Genomic DNA, 18,213 nt, shown 5'->3' on the forward strand with positions numbered 1-18,213 from the left:
TGTAGAAAATCCCATTGTGACCATTGACACAAAAATCACGAGTACACCTGCAAAATGTGCAAGGCAGAATCAAGTGTTAGTATTAGGGTGATATGGAATACACCTAAACAGAGAGAAAAAAGGCATGTACAATAGTGAAGGAAATCAGCTAAACGTTGAGGATTGAGAAACTCTCGTCCAGGCTGTCGACTGACATCAGAGGTAGTCCATTGTGGCAAGTCAGTTGGACGACTCGGACAGAGTTCGTGTTATCAAAGGGTTTTATATAACTTAAAAGAAAACGCCTTTCTAGCCCTATTGCTAAAGGTGACTTCCCTGCCTAACAAACTATACTAAGGTGCTCGTCAATAGGCAAAATAGTACCCTGTCAAAACCTATCTTCTAAGCTGGCCCTACCACTTGGAAAAATATAAAAGAAAACTAGGCAGAGTGCCCTACCCTCAGAGTTGTTCACCCCAATCTCCCGTTCAGGGCATCCAGGAATCCCTTCAGGTTCCGGATCCAATGGTTATTTGTAGAAAGTAATTCTCACAGGTTTAACAGTGCTTGATAGACTGTCAAAGTTCCAAAAGTTTCTCAAGTTTACAAAATAAAGTGTCAAGTTCCTGAAAAGACCAAAAGTTGTCTTAGGTGAAGGGATATTTCCCTGATCCATCCCCACAACTTTGTTTGGTTTCTCACCACGTTGTTCACGTCTTGGACGCCTCTGTGCTCTCATCAAATCCGTTCTTTACTTGGTTTCCTGGACCCCTTTGGTTCACTTGGGTTTCTCCGCCCCCAAATCTCACTTATCTCCTCGGTATTGGCAACCCTTCCTTCCATATGTCTCCCTTGGTTCACGGTTAGTTTCTGTAAGCCGTTTGGCGGGTTCCAATATTCGGGTTTCTTGTATTCCTTTTTTTTTACTTGGATTTGTTTCTCTTTCCAGACCTTAATGCCATTGATAATGGGGTTAGGGTAATTCATCCTTCTTCTCAATTTGCTCTGTCTGCTCTCCGCCCTACTCCACTCTGAGCAACCCAGGTACCTTCTATGTAGCAGGGTTTGTTCTAGTGAGGTGGCGTCAGCTCAGTAGCGGCAGCATTATCCACGGTTTCCTGGTCTTGCTGTATGGACACGAGCTAGTTTTGTGTTCAGTTGGAGCGTTGCTCTGCTCTTCAGCTCTCACGCTGCAAGCAGAAGATGTGTTCCTACCTCAAGTTCTGATTTCTGTATTGTTTCTCGGGCACCTCCAGGTAAGGCCGTCTTTGATTTGTCTTGGCCATGTGGCTCTGTGCTGGGTCAGCAGTGTCTCTCCTCTCTGCGCCACAGGCAACTCTGTTGTGTAGCGTAGCTCTGCCCCTCAAACACATGCACACGTCGAAGGTATGGCCGTTGCGTAGTGTTCCTTCTCCTCCATGCAAGGATGATCAAGCCTTTATTCTCTCTGCGTGACTAAAAAGGAGCGTGCTGTTTATGTTCAGCTCTCAAGGCCACAGAGAGAACAGCATGGTTTTGAGCCAAATATCCAAAGGCACTTTTCAGTATTATTTTGAGTCCCAAAGTGAATGTAAAATCAGATTCTCGGATTCCCATGCAGATAATGTCTTTGGTATATAGGGAGTTCCCCATGGGAATGGGAGTTCTTGTCCCCTTTAGGGGAGTCACTCCCAGTGTGGTCCCGCTTTCCCAAACCCCTAGGGATGGTTTTGCTGAGCGGGCTCACCTCCCTAGCCTCAAAGGGGGTGGCTCCCCCTAGGTAAGAAGGGACAAATCCTCCAGATTCGTCACACCATTCAAAAAAGTTACAGCATCATCCAGGTTAGTAAAGAAGTGTGTTTTATCACTGTAGATAACACGGTGTTGCTGAAAATAGCATGGCATACACTTAAGACCCCTCTCATACAGTCACCCCGTGAGAGGCGTACAATTCTGAAGAGCTACCTGAACAGAGATGGTGAAGTTTCTGTGGTGGAGCCAGTGACCTTTTAACAATGAACTGCGATGAAAATGGAGAGTTCTGAAGAATTGGTTTAGTAGTAGTTTTATAAAGGATAGCAGATTCAGGCAGCTCATGTATGCACACATTGTTGCTGCGAGAATGAGCCTCCAAGTCCTCATTCCTGTTCTGACAACCTCCTGGGCCCCCCATTTGATGAGCCAGTCTCTCCAGGCGGGACGCAATTGCTGATGACTTGTCCTCATGGGCACCCACTTGGTTTTCAGCCTCTGAGATTCTGCCACTCTCCTTGTTGATCCAGGTCTAGCCTGGAGAGTTTCGACTTTAAATGTGAGGATGTCATGTTTTAGGCGCATAGCAACAAATCTCGCCTTCAACTTTAAGTAGAAATCTAGTGTTCATCGCAGAGGAAGGGGAGGGGTTGTCGGGGGGTGTTCGTGGGGAGCGACATCTCAGGGTCTTGAAAGCACCAGGATGTGAAGCAGGGGTTTGAGGCATTCATTTGGGGAGTTCCATAGGGGCCTGCTTCTTCCCTCCCATCAGCATCGATCCCTAGCCCAACATTATGAAATGGGGAGCCATTGAAGAGCAGAAAAAGAAAGCCTTACAAACTCCCACACCGCAAAGTGTCCTTCAATAATTTTTATTGAAAATAAAATAAGGTGTTCAAACTAATTGTAGGAGCCGGGACTGGAGCACACTAGTGGGCATCTTCCAAGGGCTTCACACACCCTTAGCCAAGGCATCTCCAAATCACAGTTTTTACTAGTGATGGGTAGCCCCTACTATCAAAGGACTAGCTAATGTGAGGGCCTAAAGGCCATAGCCTTATCAGTTTTTCTTTCTCCAGGATGGTTCCTCTAGAGGCTTCCCTATCCCACCACTCCCCAGGCCAAATTGTGATAAGTTGGGTTTTACAAGTGCCCTCCTACTCTCTTCACTTGATCCCTCTCCCATTCCTTTCCCTGATGTTCCTGTTCCATTCTCCACTCACTCTCCTTTTCTGTCCCTGCAAAGTTCATACCTTCTCCCATCATCCCCCACATGTACTCCCTATCACATTATCTACATCTAGTCCCAACCACTCAACCGACTAAACACTCACTCAAAGCCTCACTCTGCAATCTGGTACCACTCTCTCTCTCACCAACACGACCTCATCAGGAATAGGCTCAGCTACAATTTTCTCAACACTCGGCTCTGCCATCCTTCCGCAACCCAGTCTGTCCAGTTCCTCGCCTCCTGACCTCAACCGAATACCACTCATTCTGCTCATCAGAAGACAGTCTTTTGTACACCGCTCTTCCTATATCAATCCTTCCCCCATCCCCCTCCATTGGTCTGGCTAGCCACCTGGGGTGGGTTTCCAAATAGGACATTAGCCCCTATTGGCCAAGCCACGTGACAACCGTAATTCAGTTTTGGGCTCATGCTACTGCTGTGCTGGGTCTGCTCTGCCTTCTTCATACGCTGCAGTATTTGGATTTGATTCATCACAGTGAGCTGTTCTGTTAATGCAGGAGACTTTGTGAGGACGGCTGTTTTCTTTCTTCAGCTCGCAGAGGTCTCTAGCAATGGCTGGGCATGCTGGTCCTTGTATTTCTGAAACAAGACAAAAAGAACTCAGCCCAGCATTGGAGCGGCAAGATTCAATCAACATGGAACATGCAGGGGGGCAGGGACTGGGTCTCTTCCATCAACCTCTGGAGCAGCACTGGATTTGGTAAAAACCTAGGCCACCTACCCCAGTTCCCTCCTGAGGGGGTCAAGCTCCTGACCATGTCATATACCTCCATTCCTTCTGAGTCCACTTCCTCCTCGGGCTCCCCAACTACCAGGCGGTTGTTAGAGAGTAAGGTCATGTTTGTTTTTTCTTGCCCAGATCTGGAGGGCTTTAAGCACTGGTCAAAAAGAGTGAAATCTGTAGCATTTTTTCCAGACGGCCGGGCATTACAATCATAAGGACTGGTATGCTGTGCCCCCAACAAATTGATTCCCATGTGGGCTTGGGGATATAAATCTGCATCTCCATGAATATGAAACAAAGGTCCTGGACAGAGTTCCTCTTGGGCTCTTAGGGATAACCTAATGGCCTCCCTCCGCCTCTTTGAGTCCAATAAGGCTTAAATCAGTTTTCCAAGGATCCTCACTGGAAAGTGGAATTTCTAGTTTTCTCCTCCTGTGGCATATACGGTCAAAGCTGGGGATTCACGTGCCTCCTCTTTTTCAGGGAAGAAATCAGGGAGATATTCTGTGCGTGTGGATTCTGCCTCGCATTCGTGTTTGTGCTGGTAGGGGAGATTCTTCTTGGAGTATTCAGGAGCCCTATCTCAATCAACTCTTCCTTCCACTGATCGGGACAGAACCTGGCTATGTGCCCCTGTTTCCTGCAGCCATAACATCAGATTACGTTCACACGCGGGCTGAGGCTAGTCTTACCCAGATCTTCATGAATGGGTGATGCAATCCTTGAACCTGAGGTGGTCGGTCCAGACAGCCTCCTCTTATACAGGCCCCAGGTTTGGACTTGCTCAGTTTCCTCGCTTCCACTAACGTGTCTCGAGAGTACATGGCTCTCTAATCGGCGTTGTCTGTTTGAATTGCTTACTCAAGTGAGGGCTTGTGTAACTGGTAAACCAGCTTTTTTAAGTATGGTGCCAAAGAGTTCACAACTCGCTCCAGTTTGACATTTTTTTAGCTTCCTTGGGTTTTTTTTGTCCAAGCAATTTATTCTGAAAATCCTTCACCCTATATGCCATCTGCCGGAGAGCATCCCCGTACCGTGGTCTTAGATGTCTTAGCCATAGTCTATAATGCTCCCGGTCATGGCCCATCATTTCCAGGGTCCTCCTGTTTAGCTCTTCAGGTGGGGTGTTTCATCAGAATTCAAAGCTTGAAAGGTCTGTTCGTCCTCCTCGTGAGAAAAGGTGCAATGTACCGGGCCATAAGTTCTCAAGGACAAGCAGCATTCTTGGCCACTCGTTCAAAATGTATAAGGAAGGCAGCTGGCTCTTTACCATTACTCAAATTCTGTAGGACAGCAGGTGGTACCAACGGGTGCCCTTGACTCTCGGCTACAGCTCTGTAGGGCAGTTAGGGTTTCCTGGTGTTGGCAACTGATGGTCAACTGACCCTCCATCAAAGCCTTTAGTAGGTCTTCCATGATGTCAGGTGGAGGCTCAGCCCTGCTAGAGCTTGGAACCACATCAGGTGGTTCAACTGAGAATTCATCATCATCTTGGTCCTGCTGGAAGTCGGAGCATTAGTAGGGCTGGTCAGCCCACTTCAACTGATTTCCGCCTTCAACTGGTGGGTTCTTTCTCTCGTCTCAGATATCTTTTACAACAAGATATTCTTCAGTCCGTGGGCCAGGTAGCAGGTTCCTCAGAGTTTTGGCAGAAGATCAGCAAGTCGTCAAATCGGAATTGTGGCCAACAAAGATATTAAAATTAATAAATGTGCACTATATAAAATACATTGAAAAGCCCAGTGAAAAAATGGTCCCTGGATTAGCTTTATTCTTGTGACTGTGGCATAAATCATTACTTTAGGGTTTGCATCCAAAGATCATTTTTATCAGTATCATTTTTAGTCACAGCAGTCGTGTTACCTGCGGTCTGGCTGCTTGTTGGAGGTTCTGCATCACAGTCAAGTTGAAGAGACTCCATCCTCCTCACAAAATCCTTCGGTCCTGGGTATTGTTTCTGAATAAAAAAATTAAAAATAAATCAATGGTAACATGCTCCCGGGAGACTCAGAAATAAGAAGTATAAGGATTTCAACATGTGCATTCATGTTATATGATACTTAAAAGGAAACAATGTATTACGGTTATACAAAGTCATTGAGCCTCTGCTTGACACGATAAACAACAATGACACAGATCAATTACTTTACAGCCATCATAGAAACGCCCACAAGGTGCAAAATGAGCCTTAGTACCTTCAGGAAACTACTTGTTCGCTAGCCCTCAGCAAGTATTTATACATGGCAATCCACCTACAGATCTCATGTTTGGTAATGGCCTTGTCCTACAATGGCAAAAAAGTCTCAAAACAACTGGCTGTCAATCCAGTAGTACTTGGACTGGGACACTTAGCTTCCCCTTTGGAATCTCTCCCCTTCTGCCTTATATGGATGCAGAGGTGAAAGGAGTGGTGAAAGTACTAATTTCTGAGAGGTGAAACACAGAAATCACTTTTAGAAGGGAAGGCCATACTCGGAGGAACAACATTTCCTTAGAGAACACCAAGAAAGGACATGCCTAAGGAACCATCAGGAATATAATTTTTATAATGAAGAGTGTCAGAGGACAATAATGCTTGGAGTCAAAAGGTGTACCTATCAAATGTGAAGACCAAAGACCAAATTGAACTCTAAAGACAGTGTTGGGGTGGGCGATAAAGGTCCCAACGAGAAAGAGGGGCTTGAATTACGCGTGCCATATTGGAGACTTGGGAACAGTGATGTTGATGCAATGTTGCAATTTAGCATGTATCTAGTGTAGGTAATAATGAAGGATAAGTGCTACTTTTGGTGTATATTTTGTCTTTAAATTGATACATTTCAGATTTGCACAAGTACAGCAAGATAATGTTCAATCTGCTGATGCAATATAAACATAATGTAGGTATCCAATGAGCCTCAGAGCATCTAAAGTTTGGCAGCGAGGAGCTTTATATGCGCACCCGCGAGAACAGAGATTTGCAATGGAGAAACACCTGTGAGAGGACGCGATAGTCTTAAACAAACATGCACAGACATACATAAATGGGGGTTCTTTAGGAATATGTGTTTGGGACAGTTGGGGTACATGGTGAACATACAAATCTGTATGCCGCAGGCCCGCTCATAAGCTAGGGATTGTGCAGGCCCAGAAGCCTGGGGTTGGTGAGGTGAATTCTGTGTGACTGGGAAAACTGAGCGAGGTTGAGGAAGGGCAGCAAGCACCTGCAATAATATCAGCTGGTCAGCTACAGCCAGGCTAGGGCTTTTACGATTTGGTGCTATTGTGGATAGGTGATGCAATCTTTTTAAGCACATGGGAGCCCGTTATTCATTGTCCAGTGAAGTCTGACCATCACATAGAGTAAGTTCAGGGTCGAGTAAGAAACCTCGTGTGAAGGGACACATTAGAGCAGAGTTGACAAATGCTTTATGAGTTTCAAGCAGTTCTGAATTGGTAGTCGTATAGATTAGTGTGAAATAAGGACGCCAGCAAGTCTGGCGGATAAGATATTTATCACCAGTTCAAAGGGAACTTGTTTATTATTTCCCCTCCCCATATCAGTGAAGTGTCCTTGCAAAGACCATGTGCATCACGTTCAGGATTAAAGGTCCTTGGCCAGATGGAATTTGTAATGAATTGTGTTTCGTGTGTGAATGTGAAACTATGGGACAACGTCATGACCGACCACGGAAAGATCCCAAAATGGGGTGTCCTGTAAATATGAGCTGATGCCAGATATGTTGAAAGGGGATTGTAGTTAAATAAATGTGTCCAATGAGAGCTTTGGAATTAAAGGAGGTTTCATTTCTTTGCATAGGTTTGACCAATCATGTGTGGGGAGATGATTTGTAATAAAATATGTAGGAGTGTATTAATCGTTGCAAAATGTATAAAAAGGTGTGAACTTTTCTGGTTCGGTGATACTTGGGCTAGATTGACTCTATGGCATCATCTAGCTCCTCCCAGCCGTTTGTACAATAAACCTGTTTTACGGTCAAACGTGCACTCGATTCTTAAGAGGTGGGCCTACCTGGGGTTAAGGTGATCAGAGGTCCATCCGCACAACAGCACAACTGATTTAGGAGGAATGAAGCTCACCAACCTTTTGCTGAAATCAAAAAACTGTAGTAACTGCTAGAACCAGTAAAAAAATTCCAAAAGTGTTTAACTTGTATTTATGTCATCCTGGAGACTGCAGACATGGCAGTAATCCTGTTGCTGGAGAAAGACTGCCGAAAATGCTTCAATCTTCACGGAAGGAGAAGTGCCAAAAAACAACAAATATCCAAGATGGTAGACTGCTTGAGAAGTCTTTGGTCTGTGGACACATGTACGAGCTTGGAAACCAAATCATGGCTAGCTGGCAAATTAATTTTAAACCGAGCGGGCCAATTCCCCCATATTCGGATAATTTGCGTGAACAAATCAACTTAATACCACAATTGATTCAGAAGCTGGCTCCACTAAAGCAACGGGGTGCAACCTGCAGCCCTCCAGATGTTTTGTCCAAAAACACCATCAGTCTTAATCAGCATAGTCAATGTTGAGGGGTCATGGGAGGTGTGGTATAAACGTGCACAACTACAAGGGAAGTGTGGGAGTTAGACATTGAGGGCCTATAACATTGTAGATTGCAAAACAGTGTGAGAAGGAGGTTGACTAATTCAGTTGGAGGCAGGATGGGAGAGCGGAGGAAAAGGAAAGGGGCCATCAAGGAGGTAAAGGAGGAAAAGAGGCAAAAGGAAGACAGAAGTTATCCAGAGGAGAGGAAAAAAGTCACATCAAGGAAAGTGGAAAAAAGCAGAGGCGAGAGGCAAAGGACGGTAGAAGTCATCAAGGGGGGAGGAAAGAAGGGAGAAAGAGGGCAGAGCAGGTAAAAGTGAAGACAAGGAAGGAATAGGAGGTGCTTACAGAGGGAAAACATAAGGAGGCAGAGATGTTTAAGGTGGTAGTGAAAGCTGGTGACAAGGGAGAGGAGGAAAACAGGATGCAGTGTGCCAGGAGGAGTTCAGAACATTGAGAGCCGTCCCAAGTCAGCAAAGGGGAGGCGGAAAGAGCTAGGTGCGGAGGAGAAGAATCGCCCACCCCAAACCAAGGAGCAAAAGCCTGATAGAATACCTGCCACCCAGGTGCTGTTGAGAGACTGTGGTATGGTCTACCAATGGCACACGGGATGTGGGGGAACGTTACGACTTGGCTTGCTAGTTCTGAGTCCTTAGTAATTGTAGCTAAGATCATCCAACGTTGGAAGATCGGCCCACAACCCAAGATCCTTGCAGAGCAAAAGACTAAATAACCGATTGACAGCCGGAGCTTAAATCGATAGAGTGAAGGGCTGACTGTGTATGGTCCTCTAGCAAATCAGATTTGATCATTGTCTTGAGTTTGCCATTATCTTGCCTGTAGCCCACGCTAATCCCTTGGCACACTTCCTTATTAAAATAAAATGAACTTGAAAATCTGGGCTGAGTTGTGTGTTGTCTCCTCGCCCATTACACTTTCTGTCTGCTGTGTTACAATACTGATAGTACCTCTACCAAAGAAAAAAACATGAATTCACTTTAGGGATTACTCTACGTCTGATGTCATCCATTTTTTCAGAAATACTTGAGGAACATAGTATTAACCTATCTTTTAATGTATTTTTGTGTCTTCTATGTGTCTTTTATGTCTTCTAACACCTTCACATCTGTGTGTTTATAAAAATGTATCTCTGTGCTGTCTTCACAAACAAAGCTAGTTCCCTACCCCCTCAAGTCAACGGCAATCCATTTAACCTAAACATTAAAAATGGATAGTCGTGAGACATACTCATTATCATGGGGTAAGGCAATTATGTAAGCAGCATTACAACCTAGAAAAAGCAGCAACAGATCCCTACAACAGCAATACATTACAAAACGCTGTTTCAAATTGAACAGAGATTTATTTCTTTTAAAAAAAAAAACAATGACTGGCCACCAGGGGGCGCACGGATGGATCCTCCCTCTGTGTGAGCTCCGACACCGTAGGTCCATAAGGCGGATTGAGCCCCCTCCTTGGGACCCCCCCCCACGAACAAAATAGTGGAGCAGTAGTCGGAGGATCACCCCCCCATGCCGGCAAAAAATCCGATCCAAAACGGAGCTCGGAAGGCTGAGATAAGTGCCTTTCAACGCGTGCGACGTGTGACGGACCCGCGGCGCTCCAGTACCCTGGGCAGCAACGAGTGGCAGGCCTCGGACCTCCGGGACTGGTGGAGCCTCCTCTGCCTATCCCCCTGAGACAGCAGCTTTCTACCCGGGAGGGGCCAGCGGAGACGCCGACGCCACGGGTGCCCGCGTTGAAGGAGGCGACCACTGGGTCACGGGGCGAGCCCGCCTAAGGGAGAAAGGTACGCGGCCGTCCCCCCCCCTCCCAACACCCCCTGTGAACAGTGATCACCCCGTGCCCCCCTTCACCCCAGCGGTCGCGGGAAGCTGGAGCTACGCGCCGCCTCTCCTCTCCTCGAGGAACCGCGTATCACGCGAGAGGCCCTGCGGGCGCGGCTCCAGACACCCGCCAGAGACTCACGCTCGGGGAGGAGTACGCGGAACGAAGAAGAGATCCGCCCACGGACCCATCCACCCCTCAACACTCACCTGACTGTGTGGAAACAGCGCAATCCCCCCAAATAAAGGAGAGGGGAGAGGGGAGAGGAAAGGAGACAACAAAACACATAGGCCTCAATCATTGGGGCCCCACATACCCACGATTGAATGGATACCCCACCTATAAGACACTGGGCATCAAGGCCATCAATGAGCATATGACCCTCCCCAACGCTTTCCCTTGATTCCTGCCACACCACGAAACACCCAGAAGCGCCGTCAAGGGCTGTCACCCTTATTGCACCGTTACCTCCACCAGCCTTCATCTGCTATTAACCCTGCAACAAGCACCCAAATCAGACGAAGACACTCTTTTGGGGGATACTCCCACCCAAGACGTTGCCGGATACACCACGCCCAGCGCTCGCCTCGCGGAATACCAACAAAGTGGATTGTCCCCTGTGCCTTGGACTTTCAACCTCCTAGGTGGGCACCCACGCTCCGACAAAGAGGGTAAGGCCCCCGACTACGGGGCGTGTGCCTCCTCTGATCTGGGATCCACCCCATGAGCGCAAAAAGTAGGCTCGCCAAATACACCTACGCCCCATCCTCCCCGAATCCTCGACAGAAAGCAACAATGTCAACAGACGCCGCGGAAGCGGGAGCCGCTGCCACCAAAGGGGACATTGCTGCATTGCTAAGTGAGATAAAGTCACTCGGAGCCAACCTAGGCGGTAAAATCGACAAGATCACCCAGAGAATGGACAATTTCGAGGAAAGGTTAGAAGGTGTGGAGAACAATCAGGCCTCGATTGACACCCTTGAAGTCCAAATGGACATGAGGATCCGTAACATTGAACGAAGGGAAGAGGAGATACGCCTCAAAATGGATGATTTGGAAAACAGAGAGAGAAGGAGCAACCTCCGCTTTTTCGGAATTCCGGAATCCGAGGGGGAAACGGAGGACTCACTCAAAACCACAATACACAACATCATAAAGATCTTAATGGCAGACGAGGAGATAGATGAACCTAAAACGGAGCGGATACACAGGGCTGGTGGGCCCCCTGGTGGACCACGCTCTGTCCTAGCAAGGTTTCATCGGTATCAGGACAGGAACAGGATCCTGATGAAGGCCAGATCCGGGGACTCGCTTACACTGGGAGGTGCGCAAATCACCATCTTCCAGGACCTATCCTCACTTACACTGGCACTGAGGCGCCTCTGCAGCCCCCTGACGAAGTGGCTCAAGGAACAGGGCATAAGATACAGGTGGGGATATCCTTTCTCCCTCACATTTGAACACGGTAGCTCGAAGATTGTCCTTCGTTCAGAGCAAGAGATCAAGGACTGCATTGCGGACATCCTCGGAACGGCCCCTAGAGGAGGTGAAAGGGACGGGCATGAACAAGCGGTAATGCAATGGGAACTTCAGGGTCCTAGAAGTAGAAGAAAAAGAGTGAAAGGATCAAGGAAATTCATGCGACCAAACAATACGCCCGAAAATGGAAAATGAAAGAGAATCTCAAGAACCTTGCAGGCTAACTGACTGCAACCCACGCCTGCAAATGTTCGGAAACGATCATCCATCGTCACAGAGGGAGGAGCTCACTTGCTGGACGACGACGCTCGGCCGCAAAACCCCCTCCTGAAGTAGGAGGGAAATGAGCTTCGGAAGAAAAGAGCCGGAGTGCACACGTATCGTTACACCTTTGTTTCCCCTTTTCTTAATGTTATTGTTGAATTAAAGTATGATGGGGGGTGGGGGGACTGGGGGATAAGGGGGCTCAATGGTATGTTATGGTAGTATATCCGAATCGGACCGTGATGTAACGGTCTCCACTGGTGGTCCAATACTGGACTGAACATTTCCACCAAGTCCGAATTGGACGCCGTCAAAGCGCCTAAAATGGCACACTTTCAGTTCTTGGGTTCACTTGAACACCATCAACTCAGGGAGAGGGGGGGAAGGGGGGGAAGGGAAAAGAGGAACTTGAGAACAGTAGCACCAACATCTGAACGAATTTGCTTTACCACCAAAGGCATGGGATGGAAGAATCAAACACCGGTCTGGCCACCTGAAGTGAGCGATCCTCTAAAAGCACCCAACAATGGCGACATCTGATGAACACATGGTGAGAGACTCACTCAGGGTCGGGACTATCAATGTGAAAGGCTTGAACTCCCCGACTAAAAGATCCTTGGTCCTCAGGGAATTTCGTAGATCCAATATTGACATACTCCTCCTGCAGGAGACCAAGTATGCTAGGGGCGAGGAGCGGAGCATCCTGGGGAAGCGAGGAGGCCTCGAGTTTTGGGGTTCGGGCCCACTCAGAAGAGGCGGTGTTGGAATCCTACTCAAGAAAGGAATCAACTTTGAAGTGGATAAAACATGGTCTGACGTCGGGGGCCGTGCCCTGCTCATAACGGGCAAAATAGCAAAATCTCAGGTGACTATTGCCACCGTATATGCACCCAACACTGGTCAGGTTGCATTCCTTGAGAAAACGATCCCTAAAATAATGCTAGAAGCCACAGGGCATATCATCCTGGGAGGAGACTTTAATCAATGGGCTGACCCGCACAAGGATTGGAAGCCAGGCAGACCTGAAGCGAGACAACAAAACAAGAGGGAGCCCACCGAATTGGCTGCAATGATGGCTCTATACGACATGAAGGACGTGTGGAGACTCATGCACCCCACCGAAAGCGGATATACCTTCTACTCAAACCCCCATCACACATTTACACGGATTGACTATATATATCTCTCAAGTGCTCTCACAACTACGACACAGCAATCCGACATAGTCCCAATAACCTGGTCCGACCACGACATGGTTCTGACCGATATCAATTGGGCGGACCTACCTGTCAACGGAGGAAAGTGGCGATGTAACGAGTCTCTTTGGAAAGATCAGGTCTTCAAAACCACCATGGAGACCGAAATTGACGAATATTTTAAAATAAATAATAATGGGGAGGTCTCCAAACAAATGGTATGGGAGGCAGGGAAGGCCACATGGAGAGGCATTCTGATCCGAGAGGGGTCCTCCAAAAAAAGGGAGCGGAAGATTATAGAACATAGGCTACGGACCGAAATATGTCAATTGGAGGGTGAGATAAGGGAAGACCCAGAGGTAGACCCAGACAGAATGAAAATAGCCCAACAGAAAAGGGAAGAACTTAGGCTGTTAGAGCGCGACCAAGTAGTACGCAAACTGCAGTTTTTAAAACAGAAATTTTACGAAAAAGGAGACAAGGCCGATGCTCTATTAGCTGCCAGGCTCAGAGAACAAAGGACAGAGCGCAGGGTGACTAAAATACTGGATGACTCTGTCCCCCTTTCCCAGACCCCCCAGACTATCCCGGAATCCTTTGCCAATTTTTATGAGAAACTCTACACCTCCGAAATAACCCCTGGCCAGTTAGACATAACCGCTTACTTATCCCCGATCACTATGCCTACAATAACGCATGCTGACACCGAGCTCCTCGACTCCCCCATTAGTGAACAGGAGATCCATGATGCAATTAAAAGGTTAACGCTCGGCAAGTCCCCAGGGGAGGATGGTTACACTGCTGGGTTTTATAAAACTTTCAGCAACCAACTAACACCCTTCCTAACGGAACTATTTAATGAAATCATAGAAACAGGTGTGGCTCCAGCCTCCTTTAAAAGAGCACTTATAACAGTGATCCCCAAGGAAGGGAGAGACCCCAAGTGCTGTGGATCATACCGTCCCATTTCCCTCCTCAATCTCGACGCCAAAATCTATGCTCGGGTAATAGCTGCCAGACTGGAAACGCTAATGTTCCGCCTGATCCACCCGGACCAGGTCGGGTTTATACTGGGGAGACAGGGAGCTGATTCTATGCGCAAAACACTACACCTCATCCACACGGCCCATGACCTCCCTGGCGACCCTGTCCTACTATCGATTGATGCCGAGAAGGCCTTTGATAGGGTGGAGTGGGATTTTCTGGGAGCGGTCCTGCAGAAAGTGGGAATAGGCCCGAGAACTAGAAAGGGAATACGAGCATTATACACATCCCCCATGGCAGCGATATTCGTTAACGGGGAATACTCCAGGTGGTTCGAACTGCATCGCGGGACTAGACAGGGATGCCCCCTCTCCGCAATTCTGTTTGCACTCTCACTAGAACCCCTGGCACAAAAGATGAGAGCGGACCCTTTGATAGAGGGGATGCGACTAGGGCCAACAGAGTACAAAGCCGCCCTCTATGCAGATGACATTCTCCTCCACATAACTAACCCCACAGAGTCCATCCCTCATGCCCTCAAATTAATGGATGAATATGGCCAATTCGCTAGGTTTAAGGTAAATAGGACCAAGTCCATTTTGTTCCCCCTTCAGGGAACCGCAGAAGTTAATGACGCCAAGTTCCTCCCGTTTGGCCTCAAGCTCGAACATGCCACACTACAATATCTGGGCATACAGATCACCAAAACCCTGGACGATCTTTTCAAAGCCAATTTTCCTCCGCTCCTCCAGCGATTCGCAGCCGACCTCAAAAAATGGGAGAAGCTCACGATCTCCTGGCTTGGACGAATCAATGCAGTTAAGATGGTATGCCTTCCCCGTTTCCTGTACCCATTCCAAATGCTACCGGTTGAGATACCCAAAGAGTTTTTTATTGAAACCAAAAAGATCATGGTAAGATTCATATGGCAGGGGAAGAAACCAAGAATCCCATACAACACACTAACGCTCCCCAAGGACAAGGGAGGAGTCGGGCTTCCTGACCTGAGAACCTACTACAAAGCTGCTCAGCTGCGTGTCCTGATCCCACACCTTAGAGACCATACTAACCTCCAATGGGTCCAAATGGACAATCATTATCTGTCTCCTGCCACAGTATCGGAATGGCTCTGGACCCCGCACAAAAGGGTTCAACGGAAAATCAAGGGCCACCCTATCCTAAGCACTATATGGAGTATTTGGCGCATAGGCAAAGAAATGCGCAAAATCACCACCTGGCCATCCCCGCTCAGCCACTTATGGTCGCCTGGCATAAACAACCATATACCTGATGTGGGCAGATTCCAAACATGGTACGAGGCAGGCCTGGAGAGAGTAGGACAGCTACAGAAAAAAGACGCGTTTATCACTTTACCAGATCTAACGGAAGCGCTGGGTATAGGCACCCTATCTACATTCCAGTACATCCAACTGAAAGGGGTCTTAACGAAGGCAGAATGGAGAGACAAACTAAACAGAGATCTCACCCCATTTGAGAAAATCCTGGACTCTAAATCCGAGATGAAAGGCCTCATATCCGCAATGTACCAAGAATTAATAGCGGCGGGAAACGGTTCAACGGAACCCCTGCGGAAGAGATGGGAAAAAGACTTTGGGGAAGAAATGCATTCCAACCTATGGGAAACAATGTGTAAGGCAGCCTCCAAAACGTCCATATCAAGTCAATACAAGCTTCATGCCATCAAACTGCTACACAGATGGCAATACGACCCCCTTAGACTTTCCAAAATGTCCCAAACAATGAGTCCAACATGTTGGAGGGAATGCGGAGAAATAGCCAATTACTGGCACATGTGGTGGGGCTGCCAACACATCAAAGTATTCTGGAACGAGGTCCTGGGGTGGATTAAAGAAATAGAAGGTATCCAAAGAGACCCCGATCCCTACCTAATACTGTTTGGCCTCGAAAAAGATGAAGATGAATGGACCAGAGTGAAAGGCTTGACCCCCTATTTACTGCTCGCAGCCAGGGCCCTCTTAGTGATTAAATGGAAATCACCAACGTCACCCGGTAAGAGGGAATGGATCGCCCTAGCCACAAACATCTATTTAATGGAGACAATAACCGCCTCCCTGCACGGCAAAGCCGCCCAATGCGAAGCTCTATGGATGGACTTCAAAAATAAATATCTCATAATAGACTCTGGGCTCCAAGCGGAGGAATCTATCGGACCCTGATGAAAAGGCAACACTCGACAGAAAACAATGGAAGAGACTCTGCAATAAGAAGCACCTGACCGACCACGCAATGGACCTCTGAATAAAACACTTTGGAAATCCCCATGCCTTCACAAACTTCAATGGATGTGTGCTCAATCAAGAAAGGGAGGGGGGAGGGGGGAGGGTAGGGTTCATTAGACTAAGATGGATATACTCTGAGGTACCCAATGTAACATATGCTGCATAACCATGCTTGTTCTTCTTTTAACAACAAATATATCTTCCTTGTTCTGCAAACATATGCTTACTATGGTGAAACACGTAACATGTATTCCATCTTGTTTGTTCCTTTGTTAAAACTAATAAAACCAAATTTAAAAAAAAAAAAAAAAAAAACAATAATCTCCTACAGGAGTAGTTACAAATGTAAAAAAAAAACCACATTAGCACTTACTGAGGGATATGCTCTAGACCCAACAGTGCTTTTGCAACCATTCATTTGGTCTGAAAACACTTGCACGTAGTATCCAGTACTTGTTGCCATTTCCCAATGTGTACCCTTAGCTTGCTACATTTTTGCACATAGCTTTTTCTGTGATCAACACAGCCCCTACCAAGGACTTTGGGTAGGAATGGACTGCAGACCCATGAAGGCTTGTGCACTTCTTAGGTTAACTAGGGTGCTAGGTCAGTGACTATTGATCAATTTCTAATTAATTGTGACACCCTTTCTTCATGGCTCACACCCCACACAACATTCAGATACTGATGGTGGTGCATATTCACTATCTGAATAGGTTTGTGCACATAACACAGCCTTGCCAATGTACACGCTCTCACTTCCATGTTACGTTATGGGATTTATAACCTGCGCCAGTGCCATGTGCATGGTCTCAAGGTGCTCTGGTGATCTGAAAAAGAATGGGTGTGTTAAGTTAGTGGGGAGAAGCAGAGTAAGAGCGAGAAAGAACATGAAAATGCTAGGCAGCTTTGCAGCTAGAAAAAAGTAAAGGGGACAAGTGCCCCATCAGCAATCTACAAAAGGTGGCATGTGCTGCCATGTAAAAACAAAGGTTGTACGAAAATGGCAAAAACTCTATGCACTGGTCGCTATAGAGGAGTGCAACCCAAAGAAAGTGTGTTAAAGGATAGTTCCGGGACTTTTTTTTTATTGTCCCTACGGGTCGGCCATGTGTTTGTAAGCATAAATCGGTAGATCGTAGGAAACTTTCCTATGGACCTTACCCGACTTTTCGCCCATTATCGCACTCGAAATCAGCCTCCATTTTGTGATAATCCTATCATTCCGCCGCATCGCCCTGGCTCACCTGCCTTTGCGGCACTAAATCAAATCCCCCGCCCCTGAAACAGACATTATCAAAACATTCATATTCCCCGCCTCTCTCCGTGACGTTACTGTGCTGCGTAGGCAAACGCGCCCAGGCGTCTTCTACGCGACTCCACACAGACCCCGGAAATCAACACAGATCAGCTCACAATACAGCGCACCACAATTCGGAATATGAAACTGTACTTTGAAATCAAACCGCAAGATTGTAAATGTGGTAAAGTACATTTATTAGACATCAACTGTTTAGAGAATATTCAGCGATTTGCATTTTTATTTGCTCATGTTCCAAAAAGTTCGTATTGAGGAACGCGATGGTCCTTTGCTGTACACAGGGTCTTAGAGCATCTCACAATACAGCGCCACAATTCGGAATGTGAAACCGTGGTTTAAAAGCAAACGGCAAGATTGTACATTTGGCAAAGTACGTTTATTGGACATCAAATGTTTAGAGAATATTCAGCGATTTGCATTTTTCTTTGCTCTCGATCCAAATTAGTTCGTCTTGAGGGAAGCGATGTTCGTGTGCAGTAGACAGGGTGTTGGTTTACGATAAAAATAAGCTCTTCGGTCGCACTGATAATCGCATGGCTGTTCCAACAACGAGGCACTAGGCCACCACAACGGTAGGTATGTTGCATCTAACCGTTAGTACCGCGTAAGGGCATACTTGTACTTGGCGA

The 18,213-nt window shown here is 47.1% G+C and overlaps 1 protein-coding gene across 1 annotated transcript in view; it reads right to left on the bottom strand.

Moving 5' to 3' along the window:
* Positions 1–18,213, bottom strand: part of RIPK1 (receptor interacting serine/threonine kinase 1) — an 840,028-nt gene that overhangs the window by 275,247 nt on the left and 546,568 nt on the right. Inside the window, exon 8 of the mRNA XM_069613515.1 lies at positions 5,550–5,643. Within this exon, the coding sequence (XP_069469616.1) occupies positions 5,550–5,643 (94 nt within the window). The remainder of the gene's footprint in view (positions 1–5,549; positions 5,644–18,213) is intronic.

The sequence above is a fragment of the Ambystoma mexicanum genome, chromosome 5p (genome assembly GCF_040938575.1).
Source record: "Ambystoma mexicanum isolate Mex_15411 chromosome 5p, UKY_AmexF1_1, whole genome shotgun sequence".
NCBI lineage: Eukaryota > Metazoa > Chordata > Amphibia > Caudata > Ambystomatidae > Ambystoma > Ambystoma mexicanum.